The following is a 20,849-nucleotide window of genomic DNA, read 5'->3' as shown; positions in this document are numbered from 1 at the left end:
GGGCTTGTGACTTTATCGTTATTCGCGGCCGATATGTGATATCGTGCTCGCTCAATTTGATGGCCCATTTGGCCAACCTGCCCGATAGCTCGGGTTTATGCAAAATGCTTCTTAGGGGAAAAGTCGTGAGAACTGAGATAGGGTGGCATTGGAAATATGGTCTAAGCTTTCGTAAAGCTACGACTAAGGCCAGAGCCAGTTTTTCGAGGTGAGGGTATCTCATCTCGGCGTCGACTAGTGTTTTACTAATGTAATAGATGGGAGACTGCGTGCCTTTATTTTCTCGGACCAGGACCGCGCTCATAACTACTTCAAACACGGCGAGATAGACAAGGAGGTGTTGCCCCGATTCTGGTTTTGAAAGCAATGGTGGTGATGACAAGTACACCTTTAACTCCTTTAGGGCTTGGGCGCACTCAGGGGTCCATTGGTGGTCGTTATCCTTTTTGAGTACGCCGAAGAATTTATGGCACATATCAGATGATCGCGAAATGAATCTTGAAAGGGCAGCGATACGGCCAGTCAATCTCAGAACCTGGTTTTTGGTGGTCAGGTGCTATGGTATCCCTTCGATGGCCTTGATTTGGTCTGGATTGACCTCGATACCCCACAGTGACACTAGGAAACCAAAGAATTTTCCTGAGGCCACGCCGAATGCATATTTTTTGGGGTTCAGTTTCATTCTGTATTGCCTGAGTATACCGAAGGCTTCTCTCAAGTGGTCGATGTGATCTTCTTTCCTTTTGGATTTGACTAGCATGTCATCTATATAGACTTCCATCGTTTTTCCGAGTTGGTCTTTGAACATACTCATCACCAACCTTTGATAAGTTGCCCCTGCATTTTTTAGCCCAAAGGGCATCGCCCTGTAGCAGTACGTCCCATGATGAGTGATGAAGGTGGTTTTTTCCTGATCCTCTTCCTCCATGAGGATCTGACTATAGCCCGAGTAGGCATCCAAGAAGCTTAGCAGTTCATGCCCGGCCGTTGCGTCGATGAGTTGGTCGATATGGGGTAATGGAAATAAATCCTTAGGGCATGCTTTGTTTAGGTCAGTGAAATCTACGCACATCTGCCATTTGTCGTTCTTCTTTTTCACCATGACCACGTTGGCGACCCGTTGAGGGTATTTCAACTCCCTGACGGAGCCACTTTCCAATAATTTTTCCACCTCTTCGCGTACTACGTTATTAATTATGGAGTTGAACTTATGCCTAACCTGCCTCACCGGGAGGTGGAATAGATCGACGTTCAATTTGTGTGTGGCGATCTCCTTTGGGATACCTGGCATATCTGCATGGCTGAAAGCAAACAAGTCTGCGTTAGCAGTTAAGAATTGACAAAATTTACCTAGTTCCTGAAGTTTGCAGTCGATATAAGCTTTCCTGCTGTGGTCGTTGTTGTCTAATTAAACGGGGCCGAGGTCCTCTACGGTCGATCTTGCAGCTTCGATCGTATCGGGGTCTCTGATGACGTCCTCGTTGTCATCACATATCGACCTCGACCCTGTTGATTGTTATGCCTCTTTTTCTTCGTCCTTTGTTTGTTGGGTGGCTGCACGGTCTAAGGCGATGCGGTAGCATTCCTGGGATGTGCGTTGTTCCCCTCGTATACTGAATATCCCCCATGAAGTTGGGAATTTGATGACTTGGTACAAGCTGGAAGGGATGGCTCTCATGGTGTGTATCCATGGTCGCCCTATTATGGCATTGTACGTTGTGTCTTGGTCAATGGTATGGAACGTGGTTTCCAGCGTGACGCCACCGGCCAGGATGGGGAGTGTGATCTCACCGAATGTTCGCTCGACTGCATTGTTAAAACCCGTTAGTGTGATGCAGCGCGACACTATCTTATCCTCAAGTTTCATTTGTGCAAGCACTCGAGGGTGGATAATGCATGTGTCGCTCCCATTGTCTACAATAATTTGCCTCACATCAGTATCTAAAATACGTAAAGTGATAACAAGAGCATCATAGTGAGGGAGAACCAAACCGTTGGTATCTGACTTATCGAAGATGATACTTTCTTTGAGTTCATCATATCGTTCGTGGGTGATCGACCATTTGAGCTTGTGTGTTGTGGTGAACTTCACACTATTGATGGAAGCATCGTCGCCTCCCCCGATAATCATGTGGATGGTATAGGTCGCGCGAGGGTGGTTTCGGCGGTCCTTGATGTTGTTCACGTCCTCTGGCAAAGTTTATCCCTCCCCGGTCGTTCAATAACTCTTTGAGGTGTCCCTGTTGTAGCATGTTTACGACCTCCTATCTTAGGATGATGCAATCTTCAGTTTTGTGTCCTCGCTATTGATGGAACTCATAGAGGGCATCTAATTTTATGGTATTCGGGTCTGACCCCATCTTTTGCGGCCACTTCACCTTCGATCCGAGCTTCTCCAAGGTTTAGACTATTTCTGTAGGTGACACACAAAAATTGTGAGCGGATAATAAAGGGGGCATATCTCTGTTGTTCTAGTGAGTCCCTATTTTTGATAGGGGTGGGCCTTCTTCGTGGCAAGATGAGGACGTAGTGGCGGTTCTAACATATGGTAGATGTCGTTCCCGGTTGGGTCATGAGGCTGCGAGGCCTCTTCTGATATCATTTCTTCTAACTTTCCTGGATTCTGCTTGCATCAAGGTCAATCGATGGTGGGCCCATTGAGGTTATCCTCGTTAGCTCAGACTGCGGTGCAATATGTGTTGTGTATCTCATCCCAACTAGTTGGGGGTACTTCATAAGTCGACTCAGTAGCTTTTTTGTCGCCCTCGAATTTCTGCTCAGTCCGTTTTGAAAAGCTGCGATCGTCGTCCCTTCCGATACATTTGGCAAGGTCATTTTCACTCGGTTGAACCGGGCGAGGAATCCCTCAATCCTTCTCCAGGAGACTGTTTAATAGCAAATATGTCGTTTACTCTCGCCTCTGCCTTTTTGGCTCCAGCATGGGCCGTTACGAACTTATCGGCCATTTCTTTGAAGGTTTCAATAGAGCGTGCTGGCAGTTGTGAGTACCAAGTTAACGCTCCACCCGTGATGGTCTCGCCGAACTCCTTTAACAAAATGCAGGATACTTGTTCCTTGGCGAGGTCATTGCCTTTCACGGCGGTCGTGCCATCATGTATTTTCAGATAGGGCAACATCTTAAAGGTCTTTGGTATGGCATGTGGGGCGGCATTATCACTGTACGGCTGCTCGACGAACCGTCCGGTATATCTCTTCGGCAAGATCTTAGGGGTGCCCGGTATCTAATCGACCCCCTCTTTGTTTTCTCTTATTTGATCTCGAAGCGTTTTGTTCTCATTTTCCATTTCCTCAATTCATTTTAAAATGGTTGTGAGAGTGTCGTCACATGCATTATTAATGACATTGTGAGTAATACCTGCCGTTTGAGGAGGAAGGAGTTGACCATGTTGCTCGTTCGCTGGTGGTATAATGCAAGTCCTTGCTTTATTTGTAGTCGCATCTCGAGCGAGCGTATGGAGGACGCTGGTTAGCGTGTCAGTTAGCCTGGCCTCTAGGAGCTTTTTTATTGCTGGTGGCGCCTCCTCCGCCACGGATGTGGAGGTTTCCTTGCCAAGAGACTTTGTGATGATGCCATGGGGATAGTGTGATCCACCTCGCCTGGAAGAGGCATTGGGCGTTGCGCCCTCGTCTACTGCTTCAGAGCTCTCATTAATTATGTTCATAAGGTTAGTTGGGAGATCACTCATTATTCTCATCTTTCTTCTCTGTTACCTGCCATATTAGATCTATGTGTGCAGAGAGAAAAGGATCTTGCTCTTGTTTTTTTTTTGTTAGTAACGAGTGTCAGTTGTAGATCTAGAAGAAACTAAAAATTTAACTAGAAGATTCTCACAGATGGTGCCAAATTGTTTGACCAAAGAGTATAATTTTCGGCTAAAACTATTATATTTATGTAATAATGGGTTAAACCTAGTTAATGATAATATCTCTAGATACGAGTTTTGAAAGCGTGTGTGAGGTGGAACAGATCCAACAGGGGGTTTCAAGTATTAAATAGTTATAAAATATAAGAAATAATGAAAGAAGGATTGATAATAAATAGTAATAATGGCATTTGAGTAAATAAGAGGAATGATTCATCCAATAAATAATGAGCTAGGTGATTATTCCTCCTGACAATGATGAATGACAGACAGATCTTAGAACATTCGAAATCTTCTCGGATCTGATGGAAAAGTGCAGAATAATGTAAACAAGAATCTTGATTAAAAGGTGTTCTTTGTATCTTTTCAAGAGGGAGAGAATATTTTGTAAAGTCTACTCTTGTCACAATGAATATCACATGCCTCTATTCATTATCTTTTTTATTTATTTATATGGGACATACCCCAAATAAACCCTAATAGTACATGTACAGAGAATATTCAATATATTCTCTTTAATCTCATACCCTAATAAACTAGCCGTTACAGCTCTGTTTACGACGCTTGACATCGACCATCTTCCACATCTCGACCACGGACTTTGTCATCTCCTGGTCGACTCGGTCGACTCCTTTCTCGATACTGCTTAATCCTAAGTATTGAGGCGGATTTCGACCCATACACTGACATAAACGTTGAAATAGACTTCAATTTGCCTGAACAAGAAGGGATCAAGCACCAATGCGCAATGTTAGTGGTGAATGATAGTGTAGAATCATTTAGGGGAGTCACCTTCCAAGGGCAGAATAGTCAGTGAGCCACACAAGAAACTAAGAATCACATGTTAACGTTTAAAATTATAATTTATGTATATCAATTAAGAAATTAAATCGTAATCTAACCAACTATTTGCGTAAAGATCTAAATAAGTTAGGTAACTACTTGCGCTGGCATATCCATTTCAGACACTAACAAGTAGTATATTGGTCTCAAATGGATTAAAAGAAGCATTAAATTTGTTACTTATTGTTAAATTTAAGTCAGATCATTTGCAACAAGACTAAATGTCTAATCCTTTCGTTCGTAAGTAATCAACATTGATGATGAAGATCCAACCCTTGTACTAACATTTATTGCCTTCGCCGACCATCTCTTTCAATGAATTAAAAATTATTAGAAGAGAGGATTAGGACAAAATTGGTAAATTAAAAAAAAAAGATCAAAAACTACTTTACACATCACTTGCTTGCCCGAAAATTCCTCCTTGGTCCCTAGTTTCTCAATCAATTATTCTTTATTTTCCTCAATTGGTGTTCCATGTCTGTAATCTGTATTGAAATCCAATTAATTTAAATTTGAATTGATTAGACTCATTAAAAGGATAAATGTCTGGGTTTTAGGCTCGAAATCAAAGCTTCCAACTAAATATGAAGGGAATCTATCAATTTTACCACAAGCGTGGGTGATTTCGATTTCAGTTTGTTTGGCCTCGCTTTTTTTGCTAAATTTTTTTTAAAATTAAGTTGTTTGGTTAAGTTTTTAGAAGAAAGAAAAAGTATGTACTTTTGAATAGAACTAAAAGCAATTTTTGAAAAACTAAAAAATAAATAAATATCTTCTACTACTACTTTTGAGAAAAGAATATATTTAAAAGCCAAATACAAATTGTTGCTTAAAATTAATTAGTCAAATATAAATTATTTTTTATTACAATTTTTTTTTTAGAAATACTTTTTTTAAAACCTAATTTTAACAAGTTGTTTGGATGGTTCTTACATATTGTATCGTTAATTTAAATACAATATTTGTTTTGAGTGTTACTTAAATTTTATTGTATCGTATCGTTAAATCCGTCGTTATATAATGACGAAAAATGTCACTTTATGGAACGACGAATTTGGTATGGTGACATTGTTAACTTATTATTTTCTCTGATCTTGTCCTTTCTTATTATTAAATAATTATATTTTATCCTCTATACTACTTTTTATATAATAATTTTATCTTGTATTCTATTTTTTAAATAATATTATAAATTTATTTTTTATATTAATAATATATGACATCATGAAACGATAATAAACGATACTATTTATCTAAATATTATATTTATCAAATTATTCATTACAATACAACACATTCTAAAACCGCACATAAAAACAATCCAAACAAGCTGTAAAAGCTTGGCAAGACAGATCCATTTTCAGTATAGAGTATAGACAAAGAGGCATGGAAGTACCCCAATCGCATCGTCTCCACGTAAGCTCGTAAATGTAAAATTTTATTTAGTAAGAAAGAGTAATAAATCTGGCATTTCAACAAATGGTGGGGTCCAAAGCACAGAGGATTATAAGCATGTAAAGTGGATGCATGTGGAACGCCACGTTGCCATTCTCTCTTCGGTGACAAGCTTCAAACGCCAGGCGTCTCTCTCGTATCTGAGTGAGTTTCTCTCTCTCTCCTCCGCCACTTCACAACAAATACATTCACTCATTTTCACATACACACACACTACTCTCCTCTCTACGTATTATATATATCATCATATCACTTTTTCTCTGGATTTTTAGGGTTTCCTGATTCTTCCTTTTCAGCTTTCTGGATTGAGAAAGCTTAAAAGAGGCTTCGATTCCTCGCTGTCTTTCACTCTCTATTTAATTTATCTTCGGATTTTTTTTTATTTTTTATTTTTATATATTTAATTTAATTTGTGGATCGAGAAAAAAGTTGGAGCTGATTCGGTGAATCTGATTCCAGATATACTACGATCTTCTGTGCTTGCCTTTTTTCATCATTCGATTCCGATTTCTGTAGACCTGAACCTGCATGTTTTACACAGATCGATCTGTTAATATTCATTTTTTTTACCTTATCGTGGAATAAAGGCTGATTTATAGGATCTACCGTTCGAGTTATGTATTCGAGATTCACGGAATCTACTCTTTTGATTGTAAGATCAGATCCATCATGAGTCTCTTTTTTTCTTTTCGCTTTCTGATTTTCTTAAGAAGGAATTAATTGAAGTAGAGACGGTATATTTTTTTAAAACTGTATTTAATTCACTGAGAATATGGGGAAATTGTTTAATTCTCTCTCTACTTGTAATTTCATTAAATGCTTAAACAATGTTTAGCAGTTAAAGTGATAGAAACGGTAATTAATAGCCTTTGAGCAATTGTTAGGATTTTTTTTTTAATTAAATTTTTTTAAATGAATTATCTGATGATCGTAGGTGCTGGTGTTTTTTCTTCTCAGGTTCAAGTTCCGGCAGTTAATGCGGCAAATTCAAATTTAGATGTTATGCAATAGCTGCGTAAGGTTCGTGGTTTTTCAAGCAGCATATATTGATAGACACATTGAGCAAAGGAAATTTATCAAACTCATTAAAAGTTTGAATGCAACTCGTAGCATAAGTTATTCTTGGAATAGTGTATATACAGCAAGGAGAACGATGATGGTGGATATTGGTGCAACTGCTAAAGGAGGACCTGTCGTTGATGTTTCACCAGAGAAGGATGATAATAATGGTGGTTTCGCAAGCGGAGGATGGAAGAGGTGATTCATTTTAGCAGATGTAATATTGTAATATTATATCCTTGAGATATGTATCGTTGCAAGATAACCAATAATAGTTTTACCTGATGGAGCATTCATGGATCATAGACTTTGTCATGCAAAACACATAGCATTCTTCGTAGATTCCACTTAGCGTTCTTCTGGCTTATTGAGGTAGTAAGGCGCATACTTTGCACTGCACGGTTCTGATAAGCTCCATGAAGCTTTGTGACTGAAATATACTCACAATGTTTGATTTGATCATCCAGATTTCTATGGGGATGAATGTGCAGCCCTTGTCGAAAATTAGTGTCCCTTAACATAACTCGTTTTTTCTGACTTAGATATTAGCCTGCACTTAATGCCAAAAAAATAAAAGAAGTTAGCACAGGGTATGGGTGAGTGTGGAGAGTTGATATTCTGAAGTTTAATATTACTCTTACTTTCAACACTTTTCTCAACTAGATCATTCAAAAAGCTGCTCCCTTGTTTGCCTTGTCTTTGTCGTAGTCGACAGCTTTGTCTCACAACTTACTCCTCCTGAGTACAGATGCATGATACTAATGTTTCACAAACAGGCTTGTAACATCAATATTCTACTTATTGACGGAAGAACAGATGGTTTACGGGTTAATTTTTCAGCCCTATGTTTTTTGAGATGTTCAAAAATTTTAACTTCTAGCAGAATATTGTGACAAAATCAACGAAAAGAGCTTAGGGATATCATATGCAGAAAACCGTTCAAAACTATTACTCCTATAAGATTTTCTTGGTGATAGAGAATTTGTGACCTTCACTTCTAAAAATGACAAGCTTTCGTATGTTCTATTTTAACTCCTAATTTGGTAAAAAAGTAGAGTGTGTAACTGCTTGTTGTATTGGTGATATTGTCTTCGGAGAAACTTTTTCTCATGCATTTGCTTCTTTACCCTTGCCATTCAAAGGGATGATGTCGATAAAGGTTTTGAGATTGACTGGTTAGGTGTTATATGCTATGATGAAATTTTATATGTTGTTCGTTGTGAGTTGACAAGATACATGTTTCATTTTAATCACCATGTTTACTCTACATGTATAATAGATGTTCATTTGTATTTTGCTATGAGTAACTCATACTTGTTGTCAAAATTCGTTTGTAAAAATTGCTCATACTTATTTTTGTCCATTCCTGCTTCGCAGTGAAGATGGAAGACTGAGTTGTGGTTATTCAAGCTTTAGAGGGAAAAGAGCCACCATGGAGGATTTTTATGACATTAAAACTTCCAAAGTTGATGGACAAACAGTTTGCTTATTTGGGATATTTGATGGTTAGAACTTGCCGATCATCCTTGATCTAGGATTTACATAATGACCAATAAGTCAATCATTGTGAATCTTCTGGCTTGAAGCTTGCATTTGCTATGCCTCGTCTTTATATTAGTAGCTTAGTGTTTTGCATGAATACGGGTCGGTGAGCTATTGTTTGCATGAACTGGTGAATCTAAGGGTCTGTTGTTTTACGGAACAAATCGTTATTTTCCTGAAAGCAGTTTTGTTTTTGAAAACCAAAGGCTATTGTTTTTATTGTGCGGGGCAGAGCTGTTTGTTTTCTGAAAAACAAAAAACTAGCCAGAAGGTTGTTTTCCGGAAAACACCTATTTTAACACACAGAACTTATTCTTCCATAACATATGAAAATCCATATTTAAGATCTTATTGTCTTCCAAAATAAAACCATACAAATACTAAACCAACATCTGACTCCGGTTGAAATGCAAAGGCTACCTACAGTTCAAAAGAGAGGGATGCTCTACTGGAATGGAATTGGTAGAACCTCAAACTAGGGAGAGTTTTGTACTCCTTTCTAAAATCACATATCCTTCGATCTAACTGCTTTAATTTTTTTTCCAGTGGGGGCTTTAGAGAGAGGCGGTCCCTAGCGAAAGACTAATAGTGACCTCCAAGTGGGGTTTCTGAAATTTATTTTCCATTTAGTTTCAGCTATTTGATTGCTCTTACTTGGCAGCTAGCTGAACAGTTTTCTAATCTAAAAACTGTATTTCGATATTAGTCTCAAATATTTTATGAGTGTGTGACAACTTTGGTCTTTTCTGAGGGTTGACTTAAATTCTTACATTTCTGCAGACTAGGTAGAATAAGCATTGCTCTTTTTTAATCATTATGTCATGTTACTGCAGGCCATGGTGGTTCCCGAGCAGCTGAGTTTCTGAAGAAACATCTCTTTGAGAATCTAATGAAACATCCAGAGTTCCCAACGAACGCCAAGTTGGCCATAAGTGAGTTCATATCTGTTGTCCTATGGATGCATAATATGAATCTCCACTTTTGTACTTTCTCAGTGGGCTCGAAATGTGCGATCTGTCCATTGAAGCTGACATATCTAAGTTTGACATATTTATGCTGTCATAAAATCTAAAATGCGTCGCACATGACAATGACAAGGGCAAAGTACTTGAGCAACACGTCAGTTCAAGAATACTGAAACTTAGAAACTTTTCTCTCTCTCCTCTCTCTCTCTTTCTCTGTGTGTGTGTGGGTGTCTTCTGTCTCTCTCTCTCTTTGTATTCTATTACTTCTGAAGTTGTAGCTGTGTGTCCAATTCATTATTATCTTCACTGGGACAAAGTGGTGTGCGACTCTATTTTGCTCATGACATTAAGTTTGTGGACTACTTTCATCATATTGCAGGTGAAACATATCAACAAACAGACATGGACTTCTTAGATTCTGAAAAAGATACCTTCCGAGATGATGGTTCCACTGCTTCAACAGCAGTTCTAGTTGGTAACCATCTCTATGTTGCCAATGTTGGAGATTCGCGGACTATAATATCGAAGGGCGGAAAAGGTAACATCAGATTGGTAACAGTTTAAAAAGTTCTGGAATTTGAGAATAGAAATAGTAGCAGATAGTTTCAGCAGCCACCAGGGGATGATGAATGATCCTTTTTTTATTGTATAGGTATCTCTGCTTCATGTAAAAATGTGATACTGGCGGGCTCGCTAGATCATGTGATTTCTATAAATGTGAAATTTCATTTCCTTTAAAGCAGGCATTACCATGTAAAACCAGATAACAACTAAGCAAGTTAGTACAATTACGTAGGTTTTTCCCGTTTTGCGATATACAAAAGTGGAAGTGATAGTATAGCTGGAAATTGAAGCAATAAATAATTGGTATCCTCCATGGTCCTGAAGTTCTGTTATTTTCTTATGCCTTATGCTGTATTTTATATGGTAATATTTCTCTCATATGTTATAGTTAATAGCTTATCGTCACTCTCTTGTCATTTTGTAGCCTAAAATCTTGAGACAACTAGCATCTTGGCTAGACACTTAATTAATTCAGTTTCATGCTTGACAGCAATTGCTCTTTCTGAGGATCATAAGCCCAATCGAACTGATGAGAGGAAGAGAATTGAAAGTGCCGGAGGTGTTGTGATGTGGGCTGGTAAGCAATTTTCTCTGCCTATAAGGCATTGCTCAAATTTGGGTTGCTTGCCTGTTAATTAATAGTTTCAACTTGTGGGTTGTCCTGTCAGAAATGGAACATCGTAGTGAATTTTCTGATGCTTTAAGAGAATGTGTTTTGTCATCAATTAGTCATCTGATACAAAGACTCAACTTGTATGTCCTCCATTTGTTTTGCATCGATTTAATTCATTGTGGTACAGACAGTTGTCAAAGGGAAGATTTTTAGGCTACATGGATGTAATTGTAGAGGCTTAAAATGTCTGCAAACCATGGAGAATGGAAGAAAGATGCTAAAGGAAGGAGATTTCACTGTTGTCATAAAGTTTGGCTTAAATTTTTCGGTAGTTCTCCAGTTTCGTCGTACCATTCTTTAGGTGGTAGATTGGGTAGAGTGTTATAGGTCGTCATGGAATCAAGTTACTCTTATAATTTTGTTAAAATGTTGTTGCATGTGTGCATGCTACAACTATGAGATGTTTAGTGCGTGGTAGTGGAGCAGGTGTCCATCTGGAAATAGATGCCTTGCCTATGTGGATGTCCACTTGCATGCATCTAGCTAACTATTTGTTTTATTGGAATAAAGAAGCTAGCGAAAAGAGACTTCATTGTTGTATTGACTTGAATTTTTCGGTAATCCTCCAGTTTATTCTTACCTTTCTGTTAGTGGTAGATTGGGCAGAGTGGCATAGGTCATGTGGGAATCAAGTTACGCTTATACTTGTATTAAAATGTGGTTGCACGTGTGCGTGCTACACTTCCATCTTGAAATTGATGTTTTGCATGTGTGGTAATGTCCACTTGCATCCATCTAACGAACTATTTGTTTTCTTGGAAAACCCTATTTACTGCTGGATTAACCTAATGTTCTCACATTTAATGAACGTCTTCTTTGGTGAGTGGACCCTTGCTGCTGTCATATTTGTTGCATGAACTTTTGTATAATCTCTGTGCCATACATCGTTTATGCTTTCTGTTTCTGTATTATCAGGTACCTGGAGAGTTGGTGGTGTATTAGCAATGTCACGTGCTTTTGGCAACCGTATGTTGAAGCAATTTGTCGTGGCTGAACCTGAGATTCAGGTAGATTTATCTATAATCTATTTTTTTTTTTGCTTCTTTAGATGTGTAAAAATGAAAGCCATAGTGGCTGGAGGACTTGCGATACTTTGCTCCCCCACCCAACCAAAAAAGAATATACTTGCTGAGCAATTGGATTAGTAGGATGTCGTGTCCCCTCTGACAAGACCTGCAGCCTACCTTCAAGCAGTCACTGTACTGCAATATTTTTAGGTTTCATGCACTGGCATGGACAGCCTATATGAGGTGCAGGTCAGTGCATGTGCTCTAAGGGATTGTTAGAGTTTAGATAACTGGGAAATGTATGTGACTTATGCCCAACACTTGCACTTCATGAACAATTTATCTAGCGCCGCCGTCTTCGCAAAAGCCCTGTGTGTATGAGTTCTGCATCATAATTTCTTGTCTTAATTGGCTAAAATAGAAAGATGTTTTAATTTTATTATATTTCTATTCAAAGAGGACTCAACTACTTCGCTCTTGCGGAAAATCTTTGTTTTCCTTTTTTTTGGGGGCTACAGAAGCAGCAGCTTCCTAATGATCAGTTAATAAAAATGTCATTTCCACATCTTCGGAATCTTTTGGCAGTTGCCAGGGCTAGAATCCGACACACGCCCTTTTTAACAGTCTAGTCCTAGTGAAGTTGGCCTGTAAAGAATTAGTACCAAGAACGATGTACTTTTAAGGAATAAAACAATTAGACCGATTGGGTTATGGGAGGATAGAGGGGAGAAGGGCTGCTAAGTTGGACGGATTTACTTATGAAACTAAAGAGTTGGAGCCTTGAAGGCATTTGATATTTATCATAGTCATTTATCATCTCTCTATATGTTTCAGGATCAAGAGATTGATGAGGAATTAGAACTACTCGTGCTTGCCAGTGATGGGCTCTGGGATGTTGTACCAAATGAGGTAAATCCTGTGCGTGTAGACACGCTTGCTTTCTCTTTTCTTCCTTCCTTCTCTTTTTTTCCCTCAGAGTCGCGCTGTTTCCTGTCTTCCTGGCCTCCTTTCGGTGGTAACTTGAAGATTTTTAGGCTATATCACAGCATTCTGACAGGTTACTGTAATTGTTTTGAGAACTCAAAGCCTGAACTTCTAGACCGGCTTCTCTTTTGTGGGTGATCTCTTTAGATATCGGTGTTTTTTCATTTAGTTGCTGATTTTTGTCATCCTTTAGGATGCTATTTCACTTGCACAAGCAGAAGAAGAACCAGAAGCAGCTGCTAAGAAGCTAACAGAAACTGCATTTACTCGAGGTAGTGCTGACAATATTACCTGCATAGTGGTGAAGTTTCACCACAAGAAGGTTGAACCAGAGGGGAGCCAGCAAGGTTGAAGATTTTGTTGATGCTGCATCTGCCTTTTCCTGGAGGAAGGCTGCTTCAATGCGACGATGCCAGTGCAAGTTGCTGACGATAGCATCAACAGGGGCTGTCATTTTTTCATTCATTTCTTTGCATTGTTTTTCCCCGTCATCCTGTTTAACTGTTGTATTTAAGGTGTCTGCGTTTGTGCGTCTGCTTTCTCCTTTTCTGTAGAGGTATTATCTGGATAAACTTTACTGTGAAACGTAGTTAAAAGTCAAAAAAAACTTGGTAGTTCTACTTTAAGTACTACCTGGCTGCATGGAGCCATTGAAGGATTTCCATGCATCCCTTATGATTTGCCATATAACCTTCAGAAAGATGATTTGATGAATGGCGTACTTACTAGTGTTTCTAAGTGATTGGATGTGTATCGATAACCTCTAGTTTTAAACCAAGTTGGTAAATGACTGCCTTCAGGTGAGTGACATATTGTCTTGCCAGAAGAAGGGAGGTGCTGGAAGTGTAGCGTGTGGAGTATGCAGCGTTTACTATCATAGAGTGTAGCTGTGAAGGAAACAAAAGGCTCGTACAATATATACGCTCAGTGCTCGTACTAAGATATATATGCACAATCGTGTGCTTTTATGTAGTGAGTTTATGTTAAAAGTTATATTTACAGTTCGAAATCAAGTCAAACCTAGCAGTCATGAAATTAAAGTATTCCGCGTAACTGGGGACGAGTGTTTCTGTTGCAGCGGTATAGTTAAAATACACCATAGGAGTTCATCTTCTTATCTTTTTGATGCTTGAATATGTCCCGGATGAGTGAGAAGTGAAAATCGAGTGAATGGGGAGTTGGAGTGCAGGAATTTGGCTTGCCTTACGACATTGGGTCAAATCAAAATAGTTCATAGTGATAAGAGACGATCATAATTGCTCAAAGTCTAACCTAGCAACCAATGTGTGCATAAGAGGAGATTTTTATAGTAGTTGAAAATAGATTAGATTCTTCTGTTCCACCTTGAACTCAACGAGCAGCTTATAAATGATAAATTTAATTTTACCACGGTTGCAATATGGACATCTAGGTAAATCATATTTGACACTTGATCTCGTTCATATTTGACACTTGATCTCGTTCATAATTGCTGTAAGTCAACCTTGCTGTCGAATTGAACATATTCTCTATGTTTTATACATGTATTTTGGTTTGAATATTGTTTAAACAAAGATCGCAGTTTCCTTATTTATTTTTTTCGGATATCAGAAGAGCTGTATTTTTCTGATAGACCATGCTTAGAAATTCAACAATGATTGTAAGCTTTGACTAAGAAGCTAGAATTACAAACATATCTAAACTATAACTCCCTGAATATCTAAACTATTAAAAAAAAAAGAGGACAAATTGTGAACTTCTCAACATAATCTTGCATGTTCAAAACATTTAAAAAATTTAGTCAATAAAATTCATAGTAATTAACATTCTAAAAGTATTCGATTTGATCACAGATTGAAAAGGTAGTTAAATATTTGTAAATTTAAGGGCTCTTAATCAGAGACAAGTTTAGAATTTAAAACCAGATACGTCTCCTAACCTATTCATATTTTTAAAGGTTTTATGTAAAAATTTTAAATATATGTATATATATTTAAATCGCTTATGTGTTGGATTTGCCTCAATTGCCAACCTGGATCACCATGATTCATAAAAGAAATTTCCTATGATTATTAGTTTATTACTTCATATGTTACATTCTATGTAACACATTTTTCTTTTTAGTCTATCATTATTTTTACTTCCAAATCTTTTCAAAATCTTTCCTTACATATTTAAATTATTTTCTTTTTGACTCTTTTCGTAATATGGATTTGTTTATGAAGAATAAGAGTTTCTTCTTGTGAAAATTTCATATTGACGAGACGTTAAGATCGGAAATTTGGGTAGTGCGGAATTTAGCCAAACAACATTATAATGACAATAACAAAGGCAATGCAAGTTGATAATAATGCTAATTGAAGAAGATAAAGAAGGCACAAAATTTAATGTGGTTCGGTTAAAGAGATCTACGCTCACAAGCGAAGAAGAGCAATTTCACTATAACGACTGGTATACAAAAGAGAGCACAAAATTTGAGATGAAACTCTAATTATCCCAAAATATATCCAAGAGAATAACCTCGCTATAATCACTCACAAAGAAGAGGTTCACTCAAAGTGTTTTCCAAACACTAACTCTATGGAATATAACAAAAATTCTCTATTACAAGAATACTCAAAATTAGTTTCTAATTAAAATATGGGATGATTCAAATGAAGTAAGATGACCCAATGACGGATTTACATGGACCCAAGCGGTGTCACGGGCCACCGCTTCGTCGAAATTTTTTATTATACACACGCATACATATACTAACATATATATATATATATATATATATATAAGACAAAAATCATTAAAAATGATACCGCTTGCTTCGAAACAGCTCACTGTCCGACGGTTGTCTGCTTCAAGTTTGATGTAAGAGGTCATGGGTTCGAACTCCTTAGCTCCACAAAATATTTTTCAGACTTTTTCACTTAATTTGAAAACGTGGCTGCTAATTGCGGGCCTATTTCTAAAAGTATGGGCTGTATTTAAAAATTGTCTGACCACTTTAAAAACTACTTGACCCATTGTACAAGAAATTAGGGATTTTTACCCATGTAGTCGGCAATATTAATTATTTACTTTTTTTAATTATATACACAAATTATACACAATTATATATATGTAATACATCAATTATGCATATATTATACATTCACCTATTTTTAGTTTAAGTGGTTGAGTGAGAAGCTATTTGGGTTAATTTTTTAAGAAATTATTAAAAGGGAGTTTTTCCTATATATACTATGATAGGAACTTATTAATTTATTTTCTTTAGGTTTTGTAATTTTCAAAAAGTATCTAGGTTTTTCTTACAAATTGTATACCCCCCCCTCCCCCCCACAAAAAAAAAAACTCCCATCCCATGATTAATACCTTCAATTAAGGGATTCAATTATATCCTTTTCTCTTTTCACATTTCTCCTCATTTCATGTCTCCTAATTTTTTTAATACGCATATCTCCTCTTCTCTCTCTTCAATAGTTGCACGTCTTCAGGAAGAAGTTAGTAATTTTGCTTCAGTTGTTGAATGATTTTGGTTGGAACCTTCAAATACGAGATATAATGTCATACTACATATTCTATGTTCCTATTATCCATATAATATTAGGAAAGTGATACCTGATCTAACAAATCCAATAATACATAACTGATTTTCATAATAGACACCAAAAGATATTTTTTCTTTGCAGTTAGAAATCTATACACACAACATAAAATGTCATGAGATGACAAAAAAAATAAGTTGCTAAAAGTTTCTTCAACAATTCAAAAATTATTAAACTCTATAAAATTATTGCTAATAGGATAATGACTCACACACAATCCAAATGTAAAATTGGTCACAAACTTACAATTGCTCATCACCATATACAATTATCATACATTTGTAATACAATTTTTGTAATAATTATGATACAAATACAATTATGATACAATCGTGATACAATTCTGATCTTCATCTTCTTCAAGTTTCAATCACAACTATAAACTTAAATTCTAATACAATGTTGTAATATAATTGTATTAGTATTGTATTAGGTATTAATTTAGATATTGATATATCAAATACAAGTCAAATACAACTTTAATACAATTGTGATACAATTAAAAATAATTATGATACAATTATCATACAATCGTGATACAATTCAGAAACTTTTATTCTTCGAGTTTCAATATGAAATTTTACCTAAAAATAATTCTAAACCTAACCAATCTCCCTCAAAATTGAGATATAAACTCCAAGTTATATTCTCAATCGTTTGCAAGAGCACACAATCTAAATAAATCACAAATTCGTAAAACCCAAATGTTGAATTCAAAGTTTCGAAGTTTTTTAATGGTTGTCAATGGAGAACTCTTTGCTAGAACAAATCACAAATTCGTAAAACCAAAATGTTGAATTCAAAGTTTCGAAACTTTTTAATGGTTGTCAATGAGGAACTCTTTGCTACTGCAACTTTAGAGAACTTTAGAGATAATGTTGATGAATTTGTGTGAAGAGGATGGGATTTGGATTAATTTGTATGAAAGAGAGAAGTGTTTCAAAATCTTTTTGAAAATGGGATGAAAGAGTGATTTTAGGGTCTTTGTATAACTCATATACATGAGAGTGAGGTGGGGCTGACGCGGGGGAGGGGAGAGGAAAGGGATGTATAACTAGGTAAAGTTTCTATTATAGTATAACTAGGTAAATTTCCATTATTAAAAACCCCTTTTGAAATAGGATTTAATACTCGTTTTTTGGCCCTCAATTAGAATAAAAGGACTGATTCTTTGCCCTCAATTAGTATAAAAAGGACTGCTGCCCACTTTTCAGTTTTCAAACTCCAAAAAACCTAAATTGCACCACGTTAGTACTAATTTTTTGTCTCTCGAGATGATAATTTTTTAGTAAGTGCTTGTACTTTTACCTTTTTATTTCTTTATGACTAGAACTGTAAATCTATGATGGTAATTTTGAATTTATAATTAATTTTTTTGGAAATGATTTTGGGGGTTATGAAATTGTTAATTATAAGTTGTTGTCGTGCTGGTCATGTGAACATAGTTTGACTTATTCGTGTGATTGTAAATACCGAAATTAGAGTATACGAGTATGTAGTAGGGATTTGCTCCTAGTTTATTTTTTTTTCCTTTTTCTAGTTATAATGAACTTATTTAGGATTTATCTAAAGAATAAAGTGGTTACTTAAATTTTTAATTCAGATTAAATTGCAATGAAGAGATACTATCCAACAACTTCCAAAATTCCAAAATCAAATTCAACAACTCAAGATTTATCTAACTTGGAAGAAATGGCTAACGAGTCGGAACAACATCAACAAAATGAAAGTGTTAATTTAGACTCTTTAGAGGTTGATCCTGAGGAAAGATTAACAATTCAAAAATATCATTCAAATGGCCATGATGCAATACGAAGAACATATCTTCAAAGAGGTGTTTTCCAACCTCGATAGCACAAATTTCCTCAAAGAAATTTTTATGGTAAATTGCATCGCTTTAATCCTCAATGATTTTCTTAACATGATTGGTTGGAGTATAGCATAAAAAAAGATGCAACTTTTTGCTTCTATTGTTATTTGTTTCAAGATGAGTGCATCAATCAAAGGGGAGGAGATGTATTTTCAAGTGTAGGATTTACAAGTTTGAACAAGAAGGATAGATTTGATATGCATATTAGTGGACCGAATAGTATTCATAATCAGTCAAGCAAGAAAAGTGAAGATTTGATATGACAAAAATAATCCATTCAAAGTGTACTTGCTAAACAATCAATCAACAAAAGCTAGAATATCAAATTCATTTAGAGGTTGCGATTGATGTGATAAGATATATTTTACACCAAGGATTATTATCTCGGGGACATCGTGAAAATGAATCATCTCTCAATAGAGGTAACTATATTGAGCTTCTTAGATAGTATACTAAAAGATGTGATCATGTTGCCGATGCATTTAAAAAGGCTCCAAAGAATAATCAATTGACTTCTCCATATATTCAAAAGGATACTATTACTGCATGTAAGATGAAAATAGTTAAATGCATCATTGAGGATTTAAATAATGATTACTTTTCCATATTAGTTGATTAATCTCGTGTCGTGTCTTGTAAGGAGCAAATGACTATTGGTTTGCGGTATGTTAATAGAAGGGGAGGTGTGATAGAGCGATTTATTGGTATTGTTCATGTTCGTAAAACTACAGCTTTTTCTCTAAAGAATGAAATTGTTGGTTTACTTGTTCAACATTCTTTAAGTCCATCTTATATACGTGGACAATGTTACGATGGAGCAAGCAATATGCAAAGTGATATAAATGGGCTTAAAATCTTGATCTAAAAAGAAAGTAAAGGTGCTCATTCTATTCATTGTTTTTCTCATCAACTTTAACTAACTCTTCCTGCGGTTTCTAAAATATATGATGAAGTGCAAGAACTTTTATTGGTTGTTTCTGATATATTAAATATGGTGGGATCTTCTTTCAAGTATAGAGATGAACTTCCTGAATCTCAAGCGGAAGAAATTGAAGAAGTATTACGTAATGGTGAGCTTGAAAATTGGAGGGGCTTAAATCAAGAATTAGGTCTTGCTAAAGTTGGTGATATTCGATGGGGCTCTCACTACAAATTCTTTAATAATTTTATTCTTATTTTTGGCCTTATCACATAAAATACAACATGAAGACAACCTTAAATGCTAAACATGCTTTAAGGTATCCCTTTGCCTTACAATCGAATTGAAGGGTGATATAAAATCGGTCTATTTCCGGCATAATATCCATAGTTAGCTCATTCATCCTAGTTAGCAGTACTTGATGCTATTGTTGTTAATGCACATTTTGAAGAAAGGTGTAGGGCAAAGGGATACCTTAAAGTCTGTTTAACATTTGAGGTTGTATTCATGTTGCATTTTATGCGCACTATTTTATCAATCATAAATGAGCTTAATGTTGCCTTTCAAAAGAAGGAGCAAGATATTGCAAATGCTATGATACTTGTTAGAGTGACAAAAGACATTAAGCCACTGAGATGACATTAAGACATTAAGACATTAAGACAACTGAGATGACATTAATTCACTATTTACTACTATTTAAATAGTGACAACGCTTATGAAAAATCTTGCGTACGCCACTGAGATGACTCATATTTATAGGGCAAAGTTCTTGTCCCCGAGTAAAGAAAAAAAAGAATAAAAGAAAATACTTTTATTCTTTGGTTCCAAGTTAGAATGCTTTGGCTCAAAGTTTGAATACGTTGACTCCAAGTTTGGTTTGGCTCAAAGATTAGCCATGGACAAATTTAGGTCATGTCTTACAAATCTTCACATTGGCCTAAATTGGATGATATAATTATTTTATTCCACCTCCATAAAAGCATCAATGTACTTATGTCAAAATTTAATTTCGTTAAAATCAGATAAGTTGTCTGATATCGAAATTGTAGTAGTGCCTGTAAAATAGATTCCAATAAAGTATACAACGAATCAGATGTGTGTGTTTTCATGATCACTACAACACCTTGAAAAAAATTTAGAATTTCACCTTCACTAGTGAATTTGCACCCAAGAGATTCTAAAGTGCTCAAACAGCTGAGATTTTTCTTCAAGTGAATAACATATCTAACATCGATGAGAGTTCTCACCATACCATCGTGCAGGACAACTCCACCTTTAACTGAATCATATGAAGAAAATAAGTCTCTGTTGGGATATATATGATACGAAATACCGGAATCTAAAATTCACTCATTATCAGATCTGAAACTAGGTTCAGTTGCTAAAAATATAATTCCCTCAATCTCATCAGTTACTATACTAGCTTCGGTGGTGTCAATATCTTTGTGCTCATTTTTCCTTTCCTTATGCTTTTCTTTATTTTTCAGCTTACAACACTCGGAG

The 20,849-nt window shown here is 36.2% G+C and overlaps 2 protein-coding genes across 7 annotated transcripts; both read left to right on the top strand.

Annotated features, from left to right (window-relative positions):
• Positions 1-6,192: 6,192 nt before the first annotated feature.
• On the top strand, positions 6,193-13,718 carry LOC104119283 (probable protein phosphatase 2C 76). Of its 6 annotated transcripts, none has more exons than XM_009630738.4 (10): positions 6,193-6,326; positions 7,140-7,202; positions 7,314-7,439; positions 8,619-8,746; positions 9,617-9,715; positions 10,128-10,286; positions 10,803-10,889; positions 11,901-11,992; positions 12,827-12,901; positions 13,170-13,718. In XM_009630738.4, exons 2-10 carry the CDS (start codon positions 7,180-7,182, stop codon positions 13,326-13,328), a joined length of 948 nt encoding a protein of 315 aa, XP_009629033.1. In that variant the 5' UTR covers positions 6,193-6,326; positions 7,140-7,179; the 3' UTR covers positions 13,329-13,718. The 6 variants fall into 6 exon arrangements, with proteins under 6 accessions (XP_009629033.1, XP_018634182.1, XP_009629031.1 ...); XM_009630736.4 differs by adding an exon at positions 6,770-6,834 and having other exon boundaries at positions 6,309-6,326; positions 7,140-7,439; XM_009630737.4 differs by lacking the exon at positions 6,193-6,326 and adding an exon at positions 6,391-6,834.
• Positions 13,719-19,415: 5,697 nt separating this feature from the next.
• On the top strand, positions 19,416-19,982 carry LOC138908142 (uncharacterized). Its single transcript, XM_070198784.1, has 2 exons — positions 19,416-19,544; positions 19,752-19,982. Exons 1-2 carry the CDS (start codon positions 19,416-19,418, stop codon positions 19,980-19,982), a joined length of 360 nt encoding a protein of 119 aa, XP_070054885.1.
• Positions 19,983-20,849: the final 867 nt, after the last annotated feature.

The sequence above is a fragment of the Nicotiana tomentosiformis genome, chromosome 3 (assembly GCF_000390325.3).
Source record: "Nicotiana tomentosiformis chromosome 3, ASM39032v3, whole genome shotgun sequence".
Classification (NCBI taxonomy): domain Eukaryota; kingdom Viridiplantae; phylum Streptophyta; class Magnoliopsida; order Solanales; family Solanaceae; genus Nicotiana; species Nicotiana tomentosiformis.
This window is presented reverse-complemented; position numbering and strand designations above follow the sequence as displayed.

Coding starts and splice junctions, on each gene's coding strand:
- LOC104119283 (XM_018778666.3), top strand. CDS start 7,180: ATGTTATGCAATAGCTGCGTAAGGTTCGTGGTTTTTCAAGCAGCATAT. Junction 9,716..10,127: donor GAACGCCAAGTTGGCCATAA/GTGAGTTCATAT, acceptor ATCATATTGCAG/GTGAAACATATCAACAAACA. Junction 10,890..11,900: donor AGGTGTTGTGATGTGGGCTG/GTAAGCAATTTT, acceptor CTGTATTATCAG/GTACCTGGAGAGTTGGTGGT.
- LOC138908142 (XM_070198784.1), top strand. CDS start 19,416: ATGGTGGGATCTTCTTTCAAGTATAGAGATGAACTTCCTGAATCTCAA. Junction 19,545..19,751: donor AAGAATTAGGTCTTGCTAAA/GTTGGTGATATT, acceptor CATTCATCCTAG/TTAGCAGTACTTGATGCTAT.